Raw genomic sequence first — 20,853 nt, 5'->3', positions numbered from 1 at the left:
ACCAAGGCCATAAAACCTATGCTGGGGTATAACTATGTTGATTTCTAGCACGAAAATAATATGTATTTTTAAAAGATACAGGAATCTCACTATGTTGCCCAGGATGGTCTCAAACTCCCGGGCTCAAGTGATCCTACCACCTCAACTTCCCAAGTAACTTGCCCTATAGCTGAGCACCATTATATCCAGCTAATCTTCTTTTAAAACTTATTCTTCCTTAGTTGGTTTTGATTGACATATACATCATCTAGGCTTAAGCTTTTCTATTGTTTGCAGCTATTTTCTCTCACATTCAACCAGCCACACACCTTTGACTAACTGTTGCGTTCCTGACATTGTGCTAGGCATTTTACAATACATCCTTGCCCTTAAAGGAGCTTTGGCAGAGAAGCCGTGTAAATAGGGATGTGTGTGTAGATTGAGGACACATTTCACCTTGTGTCCCTCCAGAACCCCATTGAAATGACACTGTATAGAAGGTTAATCCATAATAGAGGGGGTCATGAGCAGATAAAAATTTTATCTAATTTTTGGAAAACTAAAAATAGATGATAGCATCCTTTGGAAAAACTGTAGAAACACTTGCCTAGACACATTTCATAGGGGTTCCAATGAGGGAATTGGTTTGCCATTGGGACCCCAGAGAGGATGTGAATTTGGAGTTAACAATTTAAAAGAGCTGGAAGGAGAAGGACCGAAGACAGGGGGTTTGATTGAAGGTCTGTACATGGAGCAGCTGTGCCAGTTGTCTCCAGTCTTTTGCATACCAAGAGCTGCAGGTAGGTGGATGTTTACTGCTAGTCACAAATCTGCTTGTGGACAGATATATACTATTAGGCAAAAAAGACAAAGAAACCCTGGAGACTTATCTCTTTTTTAAAAAAAAAAGAAAAATGAAAAATCAAATGAGCTATCTGGAAAAGCTAGTTCTAGCATGGATTTGGCATTCCACAGTGAAACCCTCTTAATTATACCCTGTTGCCTGTTAATTTTGGTATTTGAGAGACACCCTGCTTAATAGCTGGCTACTTGACCATACCCATTAAAGAAAGCCTGCTAATTGCTTATTCCACTCATGTCATGAAGCCCCCAGGCAATTTTCCCACTCCTGAGTGAGAACACTGGGCAGACAGAATACTAACAAAAGACACTCGTACTAGCTCCTAGAAAAATTGACACAGACCTTCATTCTTAAGTATTAATGGACAACCAAGGTTCACTTTTAAGGAAAACCAATAATGTCAAAACAGAAAGGAAGAAAAAAGAGATAGAATCTAAAGAAAATAGGCCGGGCACGGTGGCTCACGCCTGTAATCCCAGCACTTTGGGAGGCCGAGGCGGGCGGATCACAAGGTCAGGAGATCGAGACCACGGTGAAACCCCGTCTCTACTAAAAATACAAAAAATTAGCCGGGCGCGGTGGCGGGCTATGAGGGAGGCTGAGGCAGGAGAATGGCGTGAACCCAGGAGGCGGAGCTTGCAGTGAGCCGAGATCGCGCCACTGCACTCCAGCCTGGTGGACAGAGTAGTTCAGGATATTGAATGCCTCTAAGAGGGTTATATCCGGGAGGAAAATGGTACCCCATGCAACAGAAAGTATGACAGAGTCTGGATTTAGAAAAAAGAGATTAGAAACTGAAAAAAAGCTAACCGTGAAAGTCATGGTTCAGATATGACAGATTAAAATTGTTCTAAGATGTGAAGAGAATACATTTGCTTTTGATTATAGACACAGCATCTTGATTCTAGATAGAGTCAAGTGGGTGACTTCTAAAAAAGGATGCATAGTTTTAGCACATTGCTTGGCCGTAGAAGTGAATTATTTGCATAGTTATAGTAATGTAAATGTAGGGGTTTTAAAAAATTAAATATTTTAATCTAACGTGTACTTCTTTAATAAGTAATATAGAAGAATTTATGATGAAAAATAAGTATTTTACCCCATTCTACTTTCTTTCACCCTCATACCCTAAAAGCAACCATTTTTAATTTTTTTTTTTTTCTGAGATGAAGTCTTGCTGTGCTGCCCAGGCTGGAGTGCAGTGGCTCGATCTTGGCTCACTGCAACCTCCACCTACCGGGTTCAATCAGTTCTCTGCCTCAGCCTCCTCAGTACCTGGTATTACAGGTGCCCACTACCACGCCCAGCTAATTTTTTTGTATTTTTAATAGAGATGAGGTTTCACCATCTTGACCAGGCTGGTCTTAAACTACTGACCTCATGATCCACCCACCTCAGCCTCCCAAAGTGCTGGGATTACAGGCGTGAGCCACCACGCCTGGCCCATTTTTAACTATTTTTATTGTAGATCTTCTAGTAGTTACTTCCATGCTTCTAAATAATATGCATGTACAATTATCTTTTATTAACTTTAGAAATAATCCGTTGGCTTTCTGCAAAGATAATTGAGAACTTAGGTTACTTACCCTCCACAGCCCTGCTTATCTCCCCACCCAATATCATAATGTTATTTTTAAAATTCCTCTATTTTATTACCTTATTGGTTTAAAGAATATTTAAGTCTTATCTTGTTCCATCAGGCTGACATAGGCTCTCTTGACTCCACATTATATATGATGAGAACATAAGTATCCCTACCCTTTTCTTTACCTCTCCTCTCCATCTTCAAACCGCCAAGATCTATTACCTGTACTATTATAAGTATTCTCTGGAGGAGTTCATATATCCTCAATGCAAGTCCTTTGTTAAATACTATATGTGTTGAATATCTTCTCCCAGGCTTGCCTCATTCCTCTAAGAAGTTCTTAATGAAAAGAAGTCTTTAATTTTAATAAGGTCCAATTTGTGACTTTTTCTCTTTCTTTCCTTCTTTTCTTTCTTTTTTTTTCTTTCTTTGGCAGGGTTTAACTCTTTTGCCCATGCTAGAATGCAGTTGCATGATTACAGTTCACTGTAACCTTGAACTCCTGGGCTCAAGCAATCCTCCCTCCTCAGCCTCCTGTTTGGACTACAGGTGCGCACTACCACGCCTGGCTAATTTTTTAATTTTCTGTAGAGACGGGTCTCTCTATGTTGCCAAGGCTGGTGTTGAACTCCTGGCCTCAAGCAGTCCTCCCACTTTGGCCTCCCAAAGTGCTGAGATTAGAGATGTCAGCCACCATGCCCAGCCACCACTTTTTCTTCATGGTTAGTGCTTTCTGCATCCTGTTTAAGAAATTTTGTCTAACCTAGTCAGAAGATATTTTCTTTATGTTTGTCCTAGAGGCTTAATTGCTTTAGTTTCAGATTGAGATCTAGTATCTGTCTCAAATTAGTTTTTGTGTATACTCAGAGGTACAAAGTTCGTTTCTTTCATATGGATATCCAACAGATCAAATACTTTGATTGAAAATACCATCCTTTTCACAATAAATTGCCGTGGTGCCATTGTTTAAATCATGTAATCATATATGTAAAGTGTTTCTGTAGTGTCTATTCTGTTACATTGGTCTACTTGTATATATTTATTTATTTATTGTTTAAGATGGAGTCTCACCCTGTTGCCTAGGCTGGAGTACAGTGGCACAATCTCAGCTCACTGCAACCACTGCCTCCCAGGTTCAAGCAATTCTCCTGCCTCAGCCTCCCGAGTAGCTGGGATTACAGGCGTGTGCCACCACACCTGGCTAATTTTTGTATTTTTGGTGGAGATGGGGTTTCACTATGTTGGTCAGGCTGGTCTCGAACTCCTGACCTCGTGATCCGCCTGCTTTGGCCTCCCAAAGTGCTGGGATTACAGGCATGAGCCACTGTGCCTGGCCTCTAATTGCTTTTTTATAAATTCCTTTGGATTTTCTTAGTCATGTTATCTTTGAATGATGATAGTTTTACTTTTCCTTTGTGAACATTATACCTTTGGTTTATAGAAACACCACTGATTTTTGTATGTTGAGTTTGTAACTTTACTAAATTTGCTTATTATTTTTAACAGTTTTTTGATAGGGTCTTTAAGGTCTTCTGTATATAAGATCATGTCATCTGCAAACAGAGACAATTTAACATCTTCCTTTTCAATTTGTATGTCATTTCTTTCTCTTGCCTAATTTCTCTGGCTGAGACTTCCAGTGCCATGTTGAATACAAGTAGTAAGCAGGGGCATCCTTGTTCCTGATCTTAGAGAAGAAACTTTTAACTTTTCACCATTGAGTATGATGTTAGCCGCGGACTTGTCATATGTGACCTTCAAAGGTAAATTAAGGAATATATTGAGACAAACAAACTGGAGACACAACATACCAAAACTTATGGGATGCAGCAAAGGCAATTCTAAAAGGCAATTTCATAGCAATAAATGCCTACATCACAAAACAAGAAAGATCTCAAACAACCTAATGTTACACTTTAAGGAACTAGAAACAGAAGAACAAACCAAAGTTAGCAGAAGGAAGGAAATAAAGATTAGAGCAGAAATAATTGAAATAAAAACTTGAAAAACAATAGGAAAGATCAACAAAACTAAGAGTTGGGTTTTTGTAAAGATAAACAAAATTGGAAAATCTTTAACTAGACTAACTAATTTAAAAAAAGAAAATCAGGTGTGGTGGCACACGTCTGTAGTCCCAGCTACTTGGGAGGCTGAGGCAGAAAGATCACTTTAGCCCAAGAGTTTGAGTCCAGCCTTGGCAGCACAGTGAGACTACATCTCTAAAAATAAATAAATAAATAAAAATGTAAAATTAGGCCTGGCGCAGTGGCTTACGCCTGTAATCCCAGCACTTTGGGAGGCCGAGGTGGGCGGATCACCTGAGGTCAGGAGTTTGAGACCAGCCTGACCAACATGGAGAAACCTCGTCTCTATTAAAAATACAAAATTAGCCGGGTGTGGTGGCACATAGGCATGCCAACTACTCGGGAGGCTGACGCAGGAGAATTGCTTGAACCCGGGAGGTGGAGGTTGCGGTGAGCTGAGATCGTGCCATTGCACCCCAGCCTGGGCAACAAGAGTGAATCTGTCTTAAAAACAAACAAACAAACAAAAACAAAAAAAAGGAAAAGTTAAAAAAAAGACTCAAATAAAATCAGAAATGAAAGATGAGACATTACAACTGGTACTACAGAAATACAAAGGATAGTAAGAAACTACTATGAACAATTATAAGCCAATAAATAGGATAACTTATAAGAAATGGGAAAATTCTTAGATACATATAACCTTCCAAGATGGAATCATGAAGAAATAGAAAATATGAACAGACCAATAATGAGTAAGGAGATTGGACCAGTAATAAAAAGCCTCCCATCAAAGAAAAGCCCAGGATGGCTTCACTGTTGAATTCACTGATGGCCTTACTATTGAATTCTACTAAACATTTAAAGAAGAAATAATAACCTGCCCTTTTCAGACTCTTTCAAAAAATTGAAGAGGAGAACATACTTCTAACCTTATTTACAAAGCCAACATGACTTGGCTACTGAGGCCAGACAAGGATGCTATAATAAAATTACAGGTTAATACCCCTGATGAACATGGATGAATAGGATCTTTAACAAAATGCTAGCAAACTGAATTTAACAGCACATTAAAATAATGATCAAGTGAGATTTATTCTTTGTGTGCAAGGTGGTTCAACATATACAAATCAATAAATGCGATGACCATATTAACAAAATAAAGGACAAAAAACATATGATCACTTCAATAGATATTTCGTATATTTTACAACACTTCTTGTCTGAAAGAACATTTTATTTTATATTGATATAGCTACCCTAGTGTTCTTTTGGTGAGTACATGACATTTTTTCTTATTCTTTTACTTTTCAGCTTTTTGTGCCTTATATTTAAACTGTGTCTGTTGTAAACAAAATACAGTTGGATTTAATTTTGCATAATTCTAAATAATCTTTGTCTTTTAATTAGCATGTTTAGACCATTTGTATTTATTGTAATTACTGTATTCATTGGGCTTAAGGCTACCATCTTGCTGTTTGTTTTCTACTTGTCCGATCTGTTCTTCCTGTATTTCCCCTTCGCTTTTCCCTTTCTTTGTAGTAATTAAATATTGTTAGTTTGTCATTATTTTCTTCTCTATTAACTTTGTAGTTATTTTGATTAAAGATGCCATAAGTTGTTTTCTATTTCTCTTATTGACAGCAGGTGGCAATATTTTCCTTTTCTTTTTTTTTTATTATTTTATTTAAAATTTTTTTTTTTTTAAATTATACTTTAAGTTCTAGGGTCCTTGTACACAAAGTGCAGGTTTTTGTTACATATGTGTACATGTGCCATGCTGGTGTGCTGCACCCATTAAGTCATAATTTACGTTAGGTATATCTCCTAATGCTCTCCCTCCCCTCTCCCCCTACCCCATGACAGGTAGGTTCCCCACCCTGTGTCCAAGTGTTCTCATTGTTCAATTCCCACCTGTGAGTGAGAACATACAGTGTTTGGTTTTCTGTCCTTGCGATAGTTTGCTCAGAATGATGGTTTCCAGCTTCATCCATGTCCCTACAAAGGACATGAACTCATCCTTTTTTATGGCTGCATAGTATTCCATAGTGTATATGTGCCACATTTTCCTAATCCAGTCTACCATTCATGGACATTTGGATTGCTTCCAAGTCTTTGCTACTGTGAATAGTGCCACAGTAAACATAAGTGTGCATGTGTCTTTATAGCAGCATGATTTATAATCCTTTGGGTAAATATACCCAGTAATGGGATTGCTGGGTCAAATGGTATTTCTGGTTCTAGATCCTTGAGGAATTGCCACCCTGTCTTCCACAATGGTTGAACTAGTTTACAGTCCCACCAACAGTGTAAAACTGTTCCTATTTCTCCACATTCTCTCCAGCACCTGTTTTCTGACTTTTTAATGATCACCATTCTAACTGGTGTGAGATGGTATCTCATTGTGGCTTTGATTTGCATTTCTCTGATGGCCAGTGATGATGAGCATTTTTTCATGTGTCTGTTGGCTGCATAAATGTCTTCTTTTGAGAAGTGTCTGTTCATATCCTCCGCCCACTTTTTGATGGGGTTGTTTGATTTTTTTCTTGTAAATTTGTTTAAGTTCTTTGTAGATTCTGGATATTAGCCTTTGTCAGATGGGTAGATTGTAAAAATTTTCTCCCATTCTGTAGGTTGCCTGTTCACTCTGATGGTAGTTTCTTTTGCTGTGCAGAAGCTCTTTAGTTTAATCCCATTTGTCAATTTTGGCTTTTGTTGCCATTGCTTTTGGTGTTTTAGTCATGAAGTATTTGCCCATGCCTATGTCCTGAATGGTATTGCCTAGGTTTTCTTCTAGGGTTTTTATGGTTTTAGGTCTAACTTTTAAGTCTCTAATCCATCTTGAATTAATTTTTGTATAAGGTGTAAGGAAGGGATCCAATTTCAGCTTTCTACATATGGCTAGCCAGTTTTCCCAACACCGTTTATTAAATAGGGAATCCTTTCCCCATTTCTTGTTTTTGTCAGGTTTGTCAAAGATCAGGTGGTTGTAGATATGTGGTATTATTTCTGAGGACTCTGTTCTTTTCCATTGGTCTATATCTCTGTTTTGGTATCAGTACTATGCTGTTTTGATTACTGTAGCCTTGTAGACTAGTTTGAAGTCAGGTAATGTGATGCCTCCAGCTTTGTTCTTTTGACTTAGGATTGTCTTGGCTATATGGGCTCTTTTTTTGGTTCCATGTGAACGTTAAAGTAGTTTTTTCCAATTCTGTGAAGAAAGTCTTTGGAAGCTTGATGGGGATGGCACTGAATCTATAAATTACCTTGGGTAGTATGGTCGTTTTCACAATATTGATTCTTCCTATCCATGAGCATGGAATGTTCTTCCATTTGTTTGTGTCCTCTTTTATTTAGTTGAACAGTGGTTTGTAGTTCTCCTTGAAGAGGTCCTTCACATCCCTTGTAAGTTGGATTCCTAGGTATTTTATTCTCTTTGAAGCAATTGTGAATGGGAGATCACTCATGATTTGGCTGTTTGTCTGTTACTGGCATATAGGAATGCTTGTGATTTTTGCACATTGATTTTGTATCCTGAGACTTTGCTGCAGTTGCTTATCAGCTTAAGGAGATTTGAGGCTGAGACAGTGGGGTTTTCTAAATATATAATCATGTCATCTGCAAACAGAGACAATGTGACTTCCTCTCTTCCTGATTGAATACCCTTTATTTCTTTCTCCTGCGTGATTGCCCTGGCCAGAACTTCTAACACTTTGTTGAATAGGAGTGGTGAGAGAGGGCATCCCTGTCTTGTGCCAGTTTTCATAGGGAATGCTTCCAGATTTTGCCCATTCAGTATGACATTGGCTGTGGGTTTGTCATAAAAAGCTCTTATTATTTTGAAATATGTCCCATCAATACCTAGTTTATTGAGAGTTGTTAGCATGAAGGGCTGTTGAATTTTGTCGAAGGCCTTTTCTGCATCTATTGAGATAATCATGTGGTTTTTGTCTTTGGTTCTGTTTATATGATGGATTACATTTATTGATATATGTATATTGAACTAGCCTTGCATCCCAGGGGTGAAGTTAACTTGGTCGTGATGGATAAGCTTTTTGATGTGCTGTTGGATTCGGTTTGCCCGTGTTTTATTGAGGGTTTTTGCATCATTGTTCATCAGGGATATTGGTCTAAAATTCTCTTTTTTTGTTGTGTCTCTGCCAGGCTTTGGTATCAGAATGATGCTGGCCTCATAAAAATGAGTTAGAGAGGATTCCCTCTTTTTCTATTGATTGGAATACTTTCAGAAGGAATGGTACCAGCTCCTTTTTGTACCTCTGGTAGAATTCGGCTGTGAATCCATCTGGTCCTGGACTTTTTTTGGTTGGTAGGCTATTAATTATTGCCTCAAATTCAGAGCCTGTTATTGATCTATTCAGGGATTCATCTTCTTCATGGTTTAGTCTTGGGAGGGTGTATGTGTCCCGGAATTTATCCATTTCTTCTAGGTTTTCTAGTTTATTTGCATAGAGGTGTTTATAGTATTCTCTGATGGTAGTCTGTATTTCTGTGGGATTGGTGGTGATATCCCCTTTATCATTTTTTATTGCATCTATTTGATTCTTCTCTCTTTTCTTCTTTATTAGTCTTGCTAGCAGTCTATCAATTTTGTTGATCATTTCAAAAAACCAGCTCCTGGCTTCATTGATTTCTTTGAAGGGTTTTTTTGTATCTCTATCTCCTTCAGTTCTGCTCCAATCTTGGTTATTTCTTGCCTTCTTCTAGCTTTTGAATGTGTTTGCTCTTGCTTCTCTAGTACTTTTAATTGTGATGTTAGGATGTCAATTTTAGATATTTCCTGCTTTCTTTTGTGGGTACTTAGTGCTATAAATTTCCCTCTACACACTGCTTTAAATGTGTCCCAGAGATTCTGGTATGTTGTGTCTTTGTTCTCACTGGTTTCGAAGAACATCTTTATTTCTGCCTTCATTTTGTTATGTACCCAGTAGTCATTCAGGAGCAAGTTGTTCAGTTTCCATGTAGTTGAGCGGTTTTGAGGGAGTTTCTTAATCCTGAGTTCTACTTTGATTGCACTGTGGTCTGAGAGACAGTTTGTTATAATTTCTGTTCTTTTACTTTTGCTGAGGAGTGCTTTACTTCCAACTATGTGATCAGTTTTGGAATAAGTGCGATGTGGTGCTGAGAAGAATGTATATTCTGTTGATTTGGGGTGGAGAGTTCTGTAGATGTCTGTTCAGTCCGCTTGGTGCAGAGCTGAGTTCAATTCCTGGATATCCTTGTTAACTTTCTGTCTCATTGATCTGTCTAATGTTGACAATGGGGTGTTAAAGCCTCCCATTATGATTGTGTGGGAGTCTAGTCTCTGTAGGTCTCTAAGGACTTGCTTTATGAATTTGGGTGCTCCTGTATTTTCTCTCTCTCCCTTTCTCTCTTTCTCTCTTTCTCTCTTTCTCTCCCCCTCTCCCCCTCTCCCCCTCTTCCCCTCTCCCTCTCCCTCCTCTCCTTTCTTTCCTTCCTTTCTGTTTTTTTCCTCCTAAAATCCTTTCCTGGAGCAACTCCTATTTTCAAAGCCACCAATGACCTGTCAAGTCTTTCTCACATCACACCACTCTGTTGCTGACTCTTACATGGCCTTTATATGGACCCTTGCAATTACCTTGGGCCAATCAGGATAATTTCCCTGTGTCAAAGTCAGCTGATTAGCAACCTTAGTTCTCTCTACAATCTTAATTCACCCTCTCCATGTAACAGCATATTTACAGTTCCAGATTACAGGGATTAGGTGTGAACATCTTTTGTTGGGGGGCATTATGCTGCCTACCACACTGTAATTAATACACTTTACATTTGTTTTAGGGGAATGTGAGCAGGAGAAAACTAAAGAAAAAAATGGCTAATATTTATATACAGATATATAGAAGAAATACTCATAGATACTACCTGTTTCTGCAACTAATTATGGGATCATAACTGGTATTTTTAACTTTTTTCTTCCACTAGCTATTTCATATTCTCTCTTTTTTTCAGCAAACACTTCAGCTGGTTGTGGTTCTTTTCTCAGGGGTGGAGGAAGGGAATGATGCAAAACTTCATTCCTAAAGGGGCTAGACCTATAATAATTCTGCATGTGTGGGGTTATTATAATTTTCCAATTAACTTTTCTTACAGAATATGGTATTACTAAAAAACACCCCAAAAGTTCTCCTGAATTCTAGACATCTTCATACTATGAAGAAGCTCAAACTGAAGGTCTGTGTGGAAAGAGAGGCCCAGCTATCCTAGATATTCCAACAATTTCAGCTTAAGACCCTGATACGTGTATGAGGCCATATTGATTAAATCACCCAACTCCAGCTGATCTGGCAGCTGACTAAGGCCACATGTATGAGTCCAACCAAGACCAGCAGAACTCCCCTGTCAACCCACAGAAAGAGAGAAATAAGAAACAGTTTTTGCTTTAAGCCACTAAGTTTTAGGGTTGTTTGTTATGTATTAGTAAACAACTGATATAGTAACCACCTATTTAGAAGATACTGTTCAGATTTTAAACCATAATAAATATTTTTTGATACTCAATTTGGAGTTTTATTTGGGGAAAATTGTATCTTCCTTTCAGAAAGAATACTATTAGTATAGACATGGGCTGTACCATCTTCCATAGGCAGTTGTAGTGGGGCTTTAGATTGTTATATTGGTACTATGGATTACTTAAATTTGAATTTATTTTATTTGATTTAACACAAGCAAACTGGGAGTGGGGTGTTTACCAAGGGTTATTAAAGCATTTTTAGGGAGCTAGGGTTTGAGGGGAGGGTTACAAAAGAAATAATTTTCCAAGATGGACTAATTGGTAGGGATTGTTTAGCTAAATTTGCACTAATGTGAAACATAGATAAACACTCAATAAATATTAATTGCTGTTACCATTACAGAATCCGGTAATAAATCAGTGGAATTACTATAGGAATAAGGAGGATTCTGCAATGGTAACAATGGCTAATATTTATTGAGTGTTTTCTTGTGTCAGAAAGCTTTAAGTGCTCTACAACTATTAATTCATTTATTTCTCACCAAAGCTGTATGAGATGGCTACTATGATTCCCACTTTATAGTTGAAGAAACTGAGTACAAAGAGGTTAAGCAACTTGTCGAGAGTCACGAGAGTCACAGCTGTTAAATACTAACAGCTGAATCCAGACAAGAGTATCCCATACTCAGTGTTCTTAATCCGTAGTCCGTATTTTGTTTTTTTCCTAGATTACTCTGGAGAGTACACTGAGATGACTTTACCGAAGTTTGGGATATTACATTTATAGGTGGTAGTGATTCTATTACAAATCTAAGAATAAAACTCTGTGAGAATTATACTAATATTACTAGGGTTATCAAAGCAAACTCTGAGTGCATAATATTTCTAAAATCTGGTAAGCATACATAAAATCTATTTTATGGTACTTTATTCATTTTTGCCCTAATTAGACAAAAAGCTAAGTAGAAATAGAAAATCCAGTTTTGATCATAAAATCTTGTGTTTGAACCTTTAGAATGTTGCTATATTTCAACACTTTAAAAGTCTGATTAATTTAAGAAGACAAGGAGAACCACGTCAGATCGTGAAATATATTAATCCCAAAGAGGTAAGGACATTACTTGTTGATATTGCATCCTATATTTTTCCTTAAAATGTGATTACTTTATCAATTCAGTGTGCTCATCATATTTCTTTTTAAAACTGGTTTTAATAAGTATTACACGTATGTTGAAAGTTCATAAAACATAAATATATAGCTCAATGAATCATCACAAAGCAAACACCTATGTAACCATCACCCAGATCAATGTTTTCATACTCCAAATCACTCCCTTCAGGTACCCTACAAATCACTGCCAACTCCCTTCTTCCAAAAGGTAACGACTATTTTGTATTCTAACATAATACTTTAATTTTCTGTTTTTGAACTGTATATAAATAGAATCCTATAGTATGCTTGGGGTATATATTTGTTCATCCAACAATACATTTACATAGCTAAAATTCATTCATTTTTAATTAATAGGCATTATTCACTTTTATGAATATATTGCCATTTATTCATTCTACAGTATTGACCTTTGTATTTTTTCTAGTTTGGGGCTATTATAGTAACGATTTCTGGAAATTTTCATGTCTCCTCATGGATAAGTGTAACACATATTTTTGTTGTTGTTGTTTATACTACACCTAGAAATGGAATTGCTGAGCAACAAATTATGCTTATCACAACTCTGGGAGATAATGCCAGATTATTTCCCAAAGCTATTGTACTAATTTATATTTGTGCTAGCAATCTTTGGTATTGTTAGTGCTTTACATTCTCACCAGTACATAATATTGTCAGTTTGTAATTTGTATTTCCCTGATACTTTTGTGATGTGGAAAGTGCTTATTTAAGTCTCCTCTGTGTGTGTGTGTGTGTGTGTGTGTGTGTGTGTTCGTGTTCCCTATCCTTATGGGTTTTGGGGTTTTTTTGTTTGTTTGTTTGTTTTGTTTTAAGACAGGGTCTCACTCTGTCACCCAGGCTGGAGTGCAGTGGCACGATCAGGGCTCACTGCAGCCTCAACCTCCTGGACTCAAGCAATCCTCCTGCTTCAGCCCCATGAATAACTGGGACTGTAGGCACATGCCACCATGTCCAGCTAATTTTTTGTATTTTCAGTAGAGACAGGGTTTTGCCATGTTGCTCAAACTGGTCTAGAACTCCTGGACTCAAGTGATCTGCCCATCTTGGCCTCCCAAAGTGCTGGGATTACAGGCGTAAGCCACTCTACCCCTTATTGGTCTTTTAAAAATCAATTCTTTGTATTTTTTTTTAACTACTACTTTTTTCTCAACTTATTTTTTGTGGTAAAGCACACATAATATAAAATTTACTATCTTAACCATTTTTAAGAATACAGTTCAGTGGTACTAAACACATTTATAATGTGTGTAACCATCACCAACCATCACCACCACCCATCTCCATAAATCTTTTCATCTTATAAAACCAAAACTCTATCTTCATTAAACAGTAACTCCTAATTTTCCCTTCTACCTATCTCCCAGCAACTACCATTCTACCTTCTGTCCCTATGAATTTGACTAATTACCTCATAGGAGTAGAATTATACAGTACTTGTCTTTTTGTGATTGGCTTATGTCACTTAGCACAGTGTCAAGATTCACCCATGTAATAGCTTATTGCAGGATTTCTTTCTTTTCTTAAGGCTGAATAATATTCCATTGTGTGTATATACTACATTGTACTTGTTCACTTGTCCATTGATGGACACTTGGGTTGCTTCCATGTTTTAGCTATTATGAATAATGCTTCTATGAATAGTTATACAAATATCTCTTTGAGACCCTTCTTTTAATTCTTTTGTGTATATATCCAGAAGTGGAATTGCTGGATCATATGGTAATTCCATTTTTAAGGCCGGGCGCGGTGGCTCAAGCCTGTAATCCCAGCACTTTGGGAGGCCGAGACGGGCGGATCACGAGGTCAGGAGATCGAGACCATCCTGGCTAACACGGTGAAACCCCGTCTCTACTAAAAAATACAAAAATACTAGCCGGGCGAGGTGGCGGGCGCCTGTAGTCCCAGCTACTCAGGAGGCTGAGGCAGGAGAATGGCGTCAACCCGGGAGGCGGAGCTTGCAGTGAGCTGAGATCCGGCCACTGCACTCCAGCCCAGGAGACACAGCAAGACTCCGTCTCAAAAAAAAATACAAAAAAAAAAAAATTCCATTTTTAAGTTTTTTAGGAGCAACTATACTGTTTTCCACAGTGGCTGTACCATTTTGTACTCTCACCAATAATGCACAAGGGTTATATATTCTTTATAGAAGCCCTTTGTCCATTATCTGTGTTACATGCATCTTTTTTTCACTCTATGACTTGTCACTCTCTTAATGGAGTCTTTCCTTTGATTTTTTGTTATTAAAAATGTCAAATATATACAAAAGGAGAAAGAGTAAAGTCAGAAGCCACCATGTACCCATCATCTAGCTTCAACAATTAGCAATTCATAACCAATCTTGTTTCATCTATACCTCTACCCACTTTCTACAACCTCTAGGTTATTTTGAAGCAGTGGTGTCTTTTGATGAACAAAGTTCTCAATTTTAATGTAGTTCAGTTTATCAATATTTTCCTATATGGTTGGTGCCTTTTTAATTTGGTTTTTCTTTTTTCTTTTTCTTTTTTTGAGACAGGGTCTCGTTCTGTCTCCCAGGCTGGAGCGTAGTGGTGTGATCACAGTTCACTGCAGCCTCAACCTCTGGGCCCAAGCGATCCTCCCACCTCAGCCTCACAAGTAGCTGGAGCAACAGGCATATGCCACCATGCCCAGCTAATTTTTTTCATTTTTTGTAGAGATGGGGTGTCCTTAGGATGCGCAGGCTGGTCTCAAACTCCTGGGCTCAAGCAATCCTTATGCCTTGGCCTCCCAATGTGCTGGGATAACAGGTGTGAGCCACTACACCAAGCTGGTATTTTTTGCTTTGTTTTGTTTTTTGGTTTTTTGTTTGTTCGTTTTTTAGTACTTTAAGTTCTGGGATACATGTGCAGAACGTGCAGGTTTGTTACATAGGTATACATGTACCATGGTGATTTGCTGCACCCATCAGCCCATCATCTACATTAGGTATTTCTCCTAATGCTATCCCTCCTCTAGCCCCAACCCCTCTACAGGCCCTAGTATGTGATGTTCCCCTCCCTGTGTACATGTGTTCTCATTGTTCAACTCCCACTTATGAGTGAGAACATGCGGTGTCTAGTTTTCTGCTCCTGTGTTAGTTTGCTGAGAATGATGGTTTCCAGCTTCATCCATGTCCCTGCGAAGGACATGAACACATCCTTTTTTATGGCTGCATGGTATTCCATGGTGTATATGTGGCACATTTTCTTTATCCAGCCTATCACTGATGGGCACTTGAATTGGTTCCAAGTTTTTGCTATTGTGAACAGTGCTCCAATAAACATATGTGTGCATGTGTCTTTATAGTGTAATGATTTATAATCCTTTGGGTTTATTCCCAGTAATGGGATTGCTGGGTCAAATGGTACTTCTGGTTGTAGATCCTTGAGGAATTGTCACACTGTCTTCCACAATGGTAGAACTAATTTACACTCCCACCAACAGTGTAAAAGCGTTCCTGTTTCTCCACATCCTCTCCAGCATCTATTCTTTCCTGACTTTTTAATGATTGCCATTCTAACTGGTGTGAGATGATATCTCATTTTGGGTTTGATTTGCATTTCTGTAATGAGCAGTGATGCTGAGCTTTTTAAAATATGTTTGTTGACCACATAATTGTCTTCTTTTGAGAAGTATCTGTTTATATCCTTCACCCCCTTTTTAATGAGGTTGTTTTTTTTCTTGTAAATTTGTTTAAGTTCCTTATAGATTCTGGATATTAGCCCTTTGTCAGATGGATAGATTGCAAAAATTTTCTCCCATTCTGTAGGTTGCCTGTTCATTCTGATGGTAGTTTCTTTTGCTGTGCAGAAGCTCTATAGTTTAATTAGATCCCATTTGTCACTTTTGGGTTTTATTGCCATTGCTTTTAGTGTTTTAATCATGAAGTCTTTGCCCATGCCTATGTCCTGATGATATTGCCTAGGTTTTCTTCTAGGATTTTTATGGTTTTAGGTCTTACGTTTAAGTCTTTAATCCATCTAGAGTTAATTTTTGTATAAGGCATAAGGAAGGGGTCCAGTTTTAGTTTTCTGCATATGGCTAGCCATTTTTCCCAGCACTATTTATTAAATAGGAAATCTTTTCCCCATTGCTTGTTTTTGTCAGGTTCGTGAAAGATGAGATGGTGTCAAAGGTGTGTTTGTTTTGGTCAGGTTTGTCAAGGATGAGATGTGTGGTGGTATTTCTGAGGCCTCTGTTCTGTTCCATTGGTCTATATCTGTTTTGGTACTGGTACCATGCTGTTTGGGTTACTGTAGCCTTATAGTGTAGTTTGAAGTCAGGTAGCATGATGCGTCTAACTTTGTTCTTTTTGCTTAGGATTGTCTTGGCTATATGGGCTCTTTTTTGGTTCCATATGAAATTTAAAGTAGTTTTTTCTAATTCTGTGAAGAAAGTCAATGGTAGCTTGATGGGGATAGCATAGAATCTATAAATTACTTTGGGCAGTATGGCCATGTTCACAATATTGATTCTTCCTGTCCATGAACATGGGATGTTTTTCCATTTGTTTGTGGCCTCTCTTATTTCCTTGAGCAGTGATTTGTAGTTCTCCTTGAAAAGGTCCTTCACATCCCTTGTGAGTTGTATTTCAAGGTATTTTATTTTTTATTTTTTTGTAGCAGTTGTGAATGGGAGTTCACTCATGATTTGGGTCTCTGTTTGTCTATTATCGGTGTATAGGAATGCTTGTGATTTTTGCATGTTGATTTTGTATACTGAGACTTTGCTGAAGTTGCTTATCAGCTTAAGGAGATTTGGGGCTGAGACAATGGGGTTTTCTTAATATACAGTCATGTCATCTGCAAACAGAGACAATTTGACTTCCTCTCTTCCTATTTGAATACCCTTTATTTTTTTCTCTTGCCTGATTGCTCTGGCCAGAACTTCCAATACTGTGTTGAAAAGGAGTGGTGAGAGAGGGCATCCTTGTCTTATACCGGTTTTCAAAGAGAATACATCCAGATTTTGCCCATTCAGTATGATATTGACTGTGGGTTTGTCATAAATAGCTCTTATTATTTTGAGATACTTTCCGTGAATACCTAGTTTATTGAAAGTTTTTAGCATGAAGCGGTGTTGAATTTTACCAAAGGCCTTTTCTGCGTCTATTGAGATAATCATGTGGTTTTTGTCATTGGTTCTGTTTATGTGATGGATTACATTTATTCATTTGTATATGTTGAACCAGCTTTGCATCCCAGGGATGAAGCCGATTTGATTGTGGTGGATAAGCTTTTTGATGTGCTGCTGGATTAGGTTTGCCCGTATTTTATGGAGGATTTTTGCATTGATGTTCATCAGGGATATTGGCCTGAAATTTTCTTTTTTTGTTGTGTCTCTGCCAGGTTTTGTTATCAGGATGATGCTGACTTAATAAAATGAGTTAGGGAGTAGTCCTTTTTCTGTTGTTTGGAATAATTTCAGAAGGAATGATACCAGCTCTTCTTTGTACCTCTGGTAGAATTCAGCTGTGAATCCATCTAGTCCTGCGATTTTTTTGGTTGGTAGCCTATTAATTACTGCCTTAATTTCAGAACTTGTTTTTGGTCTATTCAAGGATTCGACTTCTTCCTGGTTTAGTCTTGGGAGGGTGTATGTGTCCAGGAATTTATCCATTTCTTCTAGATTTTCTAGTTTATTTGCAAAGAGGTGTGTATAGTGTTCTCTGATGGTAGTTTGTATTTCTCTGGGATCAGTGGTAATATCACCTTTATCATTTTTTATTGTGTCTATTTGATTCTTCTCTCTTCTTTATTAGTCTGGCTAATAGTCTATTTTGTTAATCTTTTCAAAAAAAAAAAAAAAAAACAGCTCCTGGATTCACTGATTGAAGGCTTGTGTCTCTGTCTCCTTCAGTTCTGCTCTGATCTTAGTTATTTCTTGTCTTCTGCTAGCTTTTGAATGTTTGCTCTTGCTTCTCTAGTACTTTTAATTGCGATGTTAGGGTATCGATTTTAGATCTTTCCTGCTTTTTCTTGTGGCCATTTAGTGCTATAAATTTCCCTCTAAACACTGCTTTAGCTGTGTCCCAGGGATTCTGGTATGTTGTGTCTTTGTTCTTATTGGTTTCAAATAACTTATTTATATCTACCTTTGTTTCATTATTTATCCAGTAGTCATTCAGGAGCAGGTTGTTCAGTTTCCATGTAGTTGTGCAGTTTTGAGTGAGTTTTAAAATCCTGAGTTCTGATTTGATTGCAGTGTGGTCTGAGAGACTGTTAGAATTTCCGTTCTTTTGCATTTGCTGAGGAGTGTTTTACTTCCAGTTATGTGGTCAATTTAGAATAAGTGTGATATGATGCTGAAAAGAATGTATCTTTTGTTGCTTTGGGGTGGAGAGTTCTGTAGATGTCTATTACGTCTGCTTGGTCTAGAGCTGAGTTCAAGTCCTGAGTATCCTCGTTAATTTTCTGTCTCGTTGATCTGTCTAATATTGACAGTGGGGTGTTAAAGTCTCCCACTATTATTGTGTGGGAGTCTAAGTCTCTTTGTAGGTCTCTAAGAACTTGCTTTATGAATCTGAGTGCTCTTGTATTGGGTGCATATGTATTTAGGATAGTTAGCTGTTCTTGTTGCATTGATCCCTTTACCATTATGTAATGCCTTTTTTTGTCTTTTTTGATCTTTGTTGGTTTAAAGTCTGTTTTACCGGAGACTAGGATTGCAACCTCTGCTTTTTTTTTTTTTTTGGTTTCCATTTGCTTGGTAAATATTCCTTCATCCCTTTATTTTGAGCCTACCTGTGTCTTTGCATGTGAGATGAGTCTTCTGAATACAGCACGCCAGTGGGTCTTGACTCTCTCCAATTTGCGAGTCTGTGTCTTTTAATTGGAGCATTTAACCCATTTACATTTAAGGTTAATATTGTTACTGTGTGAATTTGATCCTGTCATTATGATGCTAGCTGGTTATTTTGCCCGTAAGTTGATGCAGTTTCTTCATAGTGTTGATGGTCTTTACAATTTGGTATGTTTTTGCAGTGGCTGGTACCAGCTTTTCCTTTCCATATTTAGTGCTTCCTTCAGGAGCTCTTGTAAGGCAGGCCTGGTGGTGACAAAATCTCTCAGCATTTGCTTATCTATAAAGGATTTTATTTCTCCTTTGGTTATGAAACTTAGTTTGGCTGGATATGAAATTCTGGGTGCAAAATTCTTTTCTTTAAGAGTGTTGAATATTGGCCCCCACTCTCTTCTGGCTTGTAGGGTTTCTGCAGAGTGATCTGCTGTTAGTCTGATGAACTTCCCTTTCTAGGTAACCTGACCTTTCTCTCTGGCTGCCCTTAACATTTTTTCCTTCATTTCAACTTTGGTGAATCTGTTGATTATATGTTTGGGGTTGCTCTTCCCAAGGAGTATCTTTGTGATATTCTCTGTATTTCCTGAATTTGAATGTTGGCCTGTTTTGCTAAGTTAGGGAAGTTCTCCTGAATAATACCCTGAAGAGTGTTTTCCAACTTGGTTCCATTTTCCCCATCACTTTCAGGTACATCAATCAAATGTAGGTTTGGTCTTTTCACATAGTCCCGTATTTCTTTGAGGCTTTGTTCATTCCTTTTCGTTCTTTTTTCTCTAATCTTGTCTTCATGCTTTATTTCATTAAGTTGATCTTCAATCTCTGATATCGTTTCTTCCGCTTGATTGATACAGCTATTGATACTTGTGTATGCTTCATGAAGTTCTCGTGCTGTGTTTTTCAGCTCCATCGGGTCATTTATGTTCTTCTCTAAATTGGTTATTCTAGAGAGCAATTCCTGTAACCTTTTTTTAAGGTTCTTAGCTTCCTTGCATGCGTTAGAACATGCTCCATTAGCTCGGAGGAGTTTGTTGTTATCCATCTTCCAAAGCCTACTTCTTTCAATTCGTCAAACTCATTCTCCGTCCAGTTTTGTTCTCTTGCTGGCAAGGAGTTCTGTTACTTTGAAGGAGAAGAGGTGTTCTGGTTTTTGAAATTTTCAGCCTTTTTGTGCTGGTTTTTCCTCATCTTTTTGGATTTATCTACCTTTGGTCTTTGATGTTGGTGACCTTCGAATGGGGTTTCTATGTGGACGTCTTTTTGTTGGTGTTGATGCCGTTCCTTTCTGTTTGTTAGTTTTCCTTCTAACAGGCCTCTCTGCTGCAGGTCTGCTGGAGTTTGCTGGAGGTCCACTCCAGACCCTGTTTACCTGGGTATCACCAGTGGAGGCTGCAGAACAGCAAAGATTGCTGCCTGTTCCTTCCTCTGGAAGTTTTGTCCCAGACGGGCACCTGCCAGATGCCAGCCAGAGCTCTCCTGTATGAGGTGTCTGTCAACCCCTGCAAGGAGGTGTCTTCCAGTCAGGAGGCACGGGGATCAGGGACCCACTTGAGGAGGCAGTCTGTCCCTTAGCAGAGCTCGAGCACTGTGCCGGGAGATCCTCTGCTCTCTTCAGAGCTGGCCGGCAGGGACGTTTAAGTCTGCTGAAGCTACACCGACAGCCACCCCTTTCCCCAGGTGCTCTGTCACAGAGAGATGGGAGTTTTATCTATAAGCCCCTGACTGGGACTGCTGCCTGTCTTTCAGAGATGTCCTTCCCAGAGAGGAGGAATCTGGAGGCAGTCTGGCTACTGTGGCTTTTTGGCACTGTGATGAGCTCTGCCCAATTCAGACTTCCTGGCAGCTTTGTTTACACTGTGAGGGGAAAACCGCCTACTCAAGCCTCAGTAATGGCAGACACCCCTCCCCCACCAAGCTTGAGCATCC

The 20,853-nt window shown here is 38.4% G+C and overlaps 1 protein-coding gene across 3 annotated transcripts in view; it reads left to right on the top strand.

Annotated features, from left to right (window-relative positions):
• The window catches only part of C13H11orf65 (chromosome 13 C11orf65 homolog), a 132,226-nt gene that overhangs the window by 7,541 nt on the left and 103,832 nt on the right, over positions 1-20,853 (top strand). Inside the window, exons 3-4 of one of the 3 annotated variants that reach the window (XM_023208187.1) lie at positions 11,956-12,048; positions 12,281-12,319. The exons of 1 other annotated variant lie outside the window; for it this stretch is intronic. In XM_023208187.1, coding sequence (XP_023063955.1) covers positions 11,956-12,048; positions 12,281-12,319 — 132 coding nt within the window. The remainder of the gene's footprint in view (positions 1-11,955; positions 12,049-12,280; positions 12,320-20,853) is intronic. One more of the 3 variants, XM_023208188.2, reaches the window with a different exon arrangement.

The sequence above is a fragment of the Piliocolobus tephrosceles genome, chromosome 13 (genome assembly GCF_002776525.5).
Source record: "Piliocolobus tephrosceles isolate RC106 chromosome 13, ASM277652v3, whole genome shotgun sequence".
NCBI classification, from domain to species: domain Eukaryota; kingdom Metazoa; phylum Chordata; class Mammalia; order Primates; family Cercopithecidae; genus Piliocolobus; species Piliocolobus tephrosceles.
This window is presented reverse-complemented; position numbering and strand designations above follow the sequence as displayed.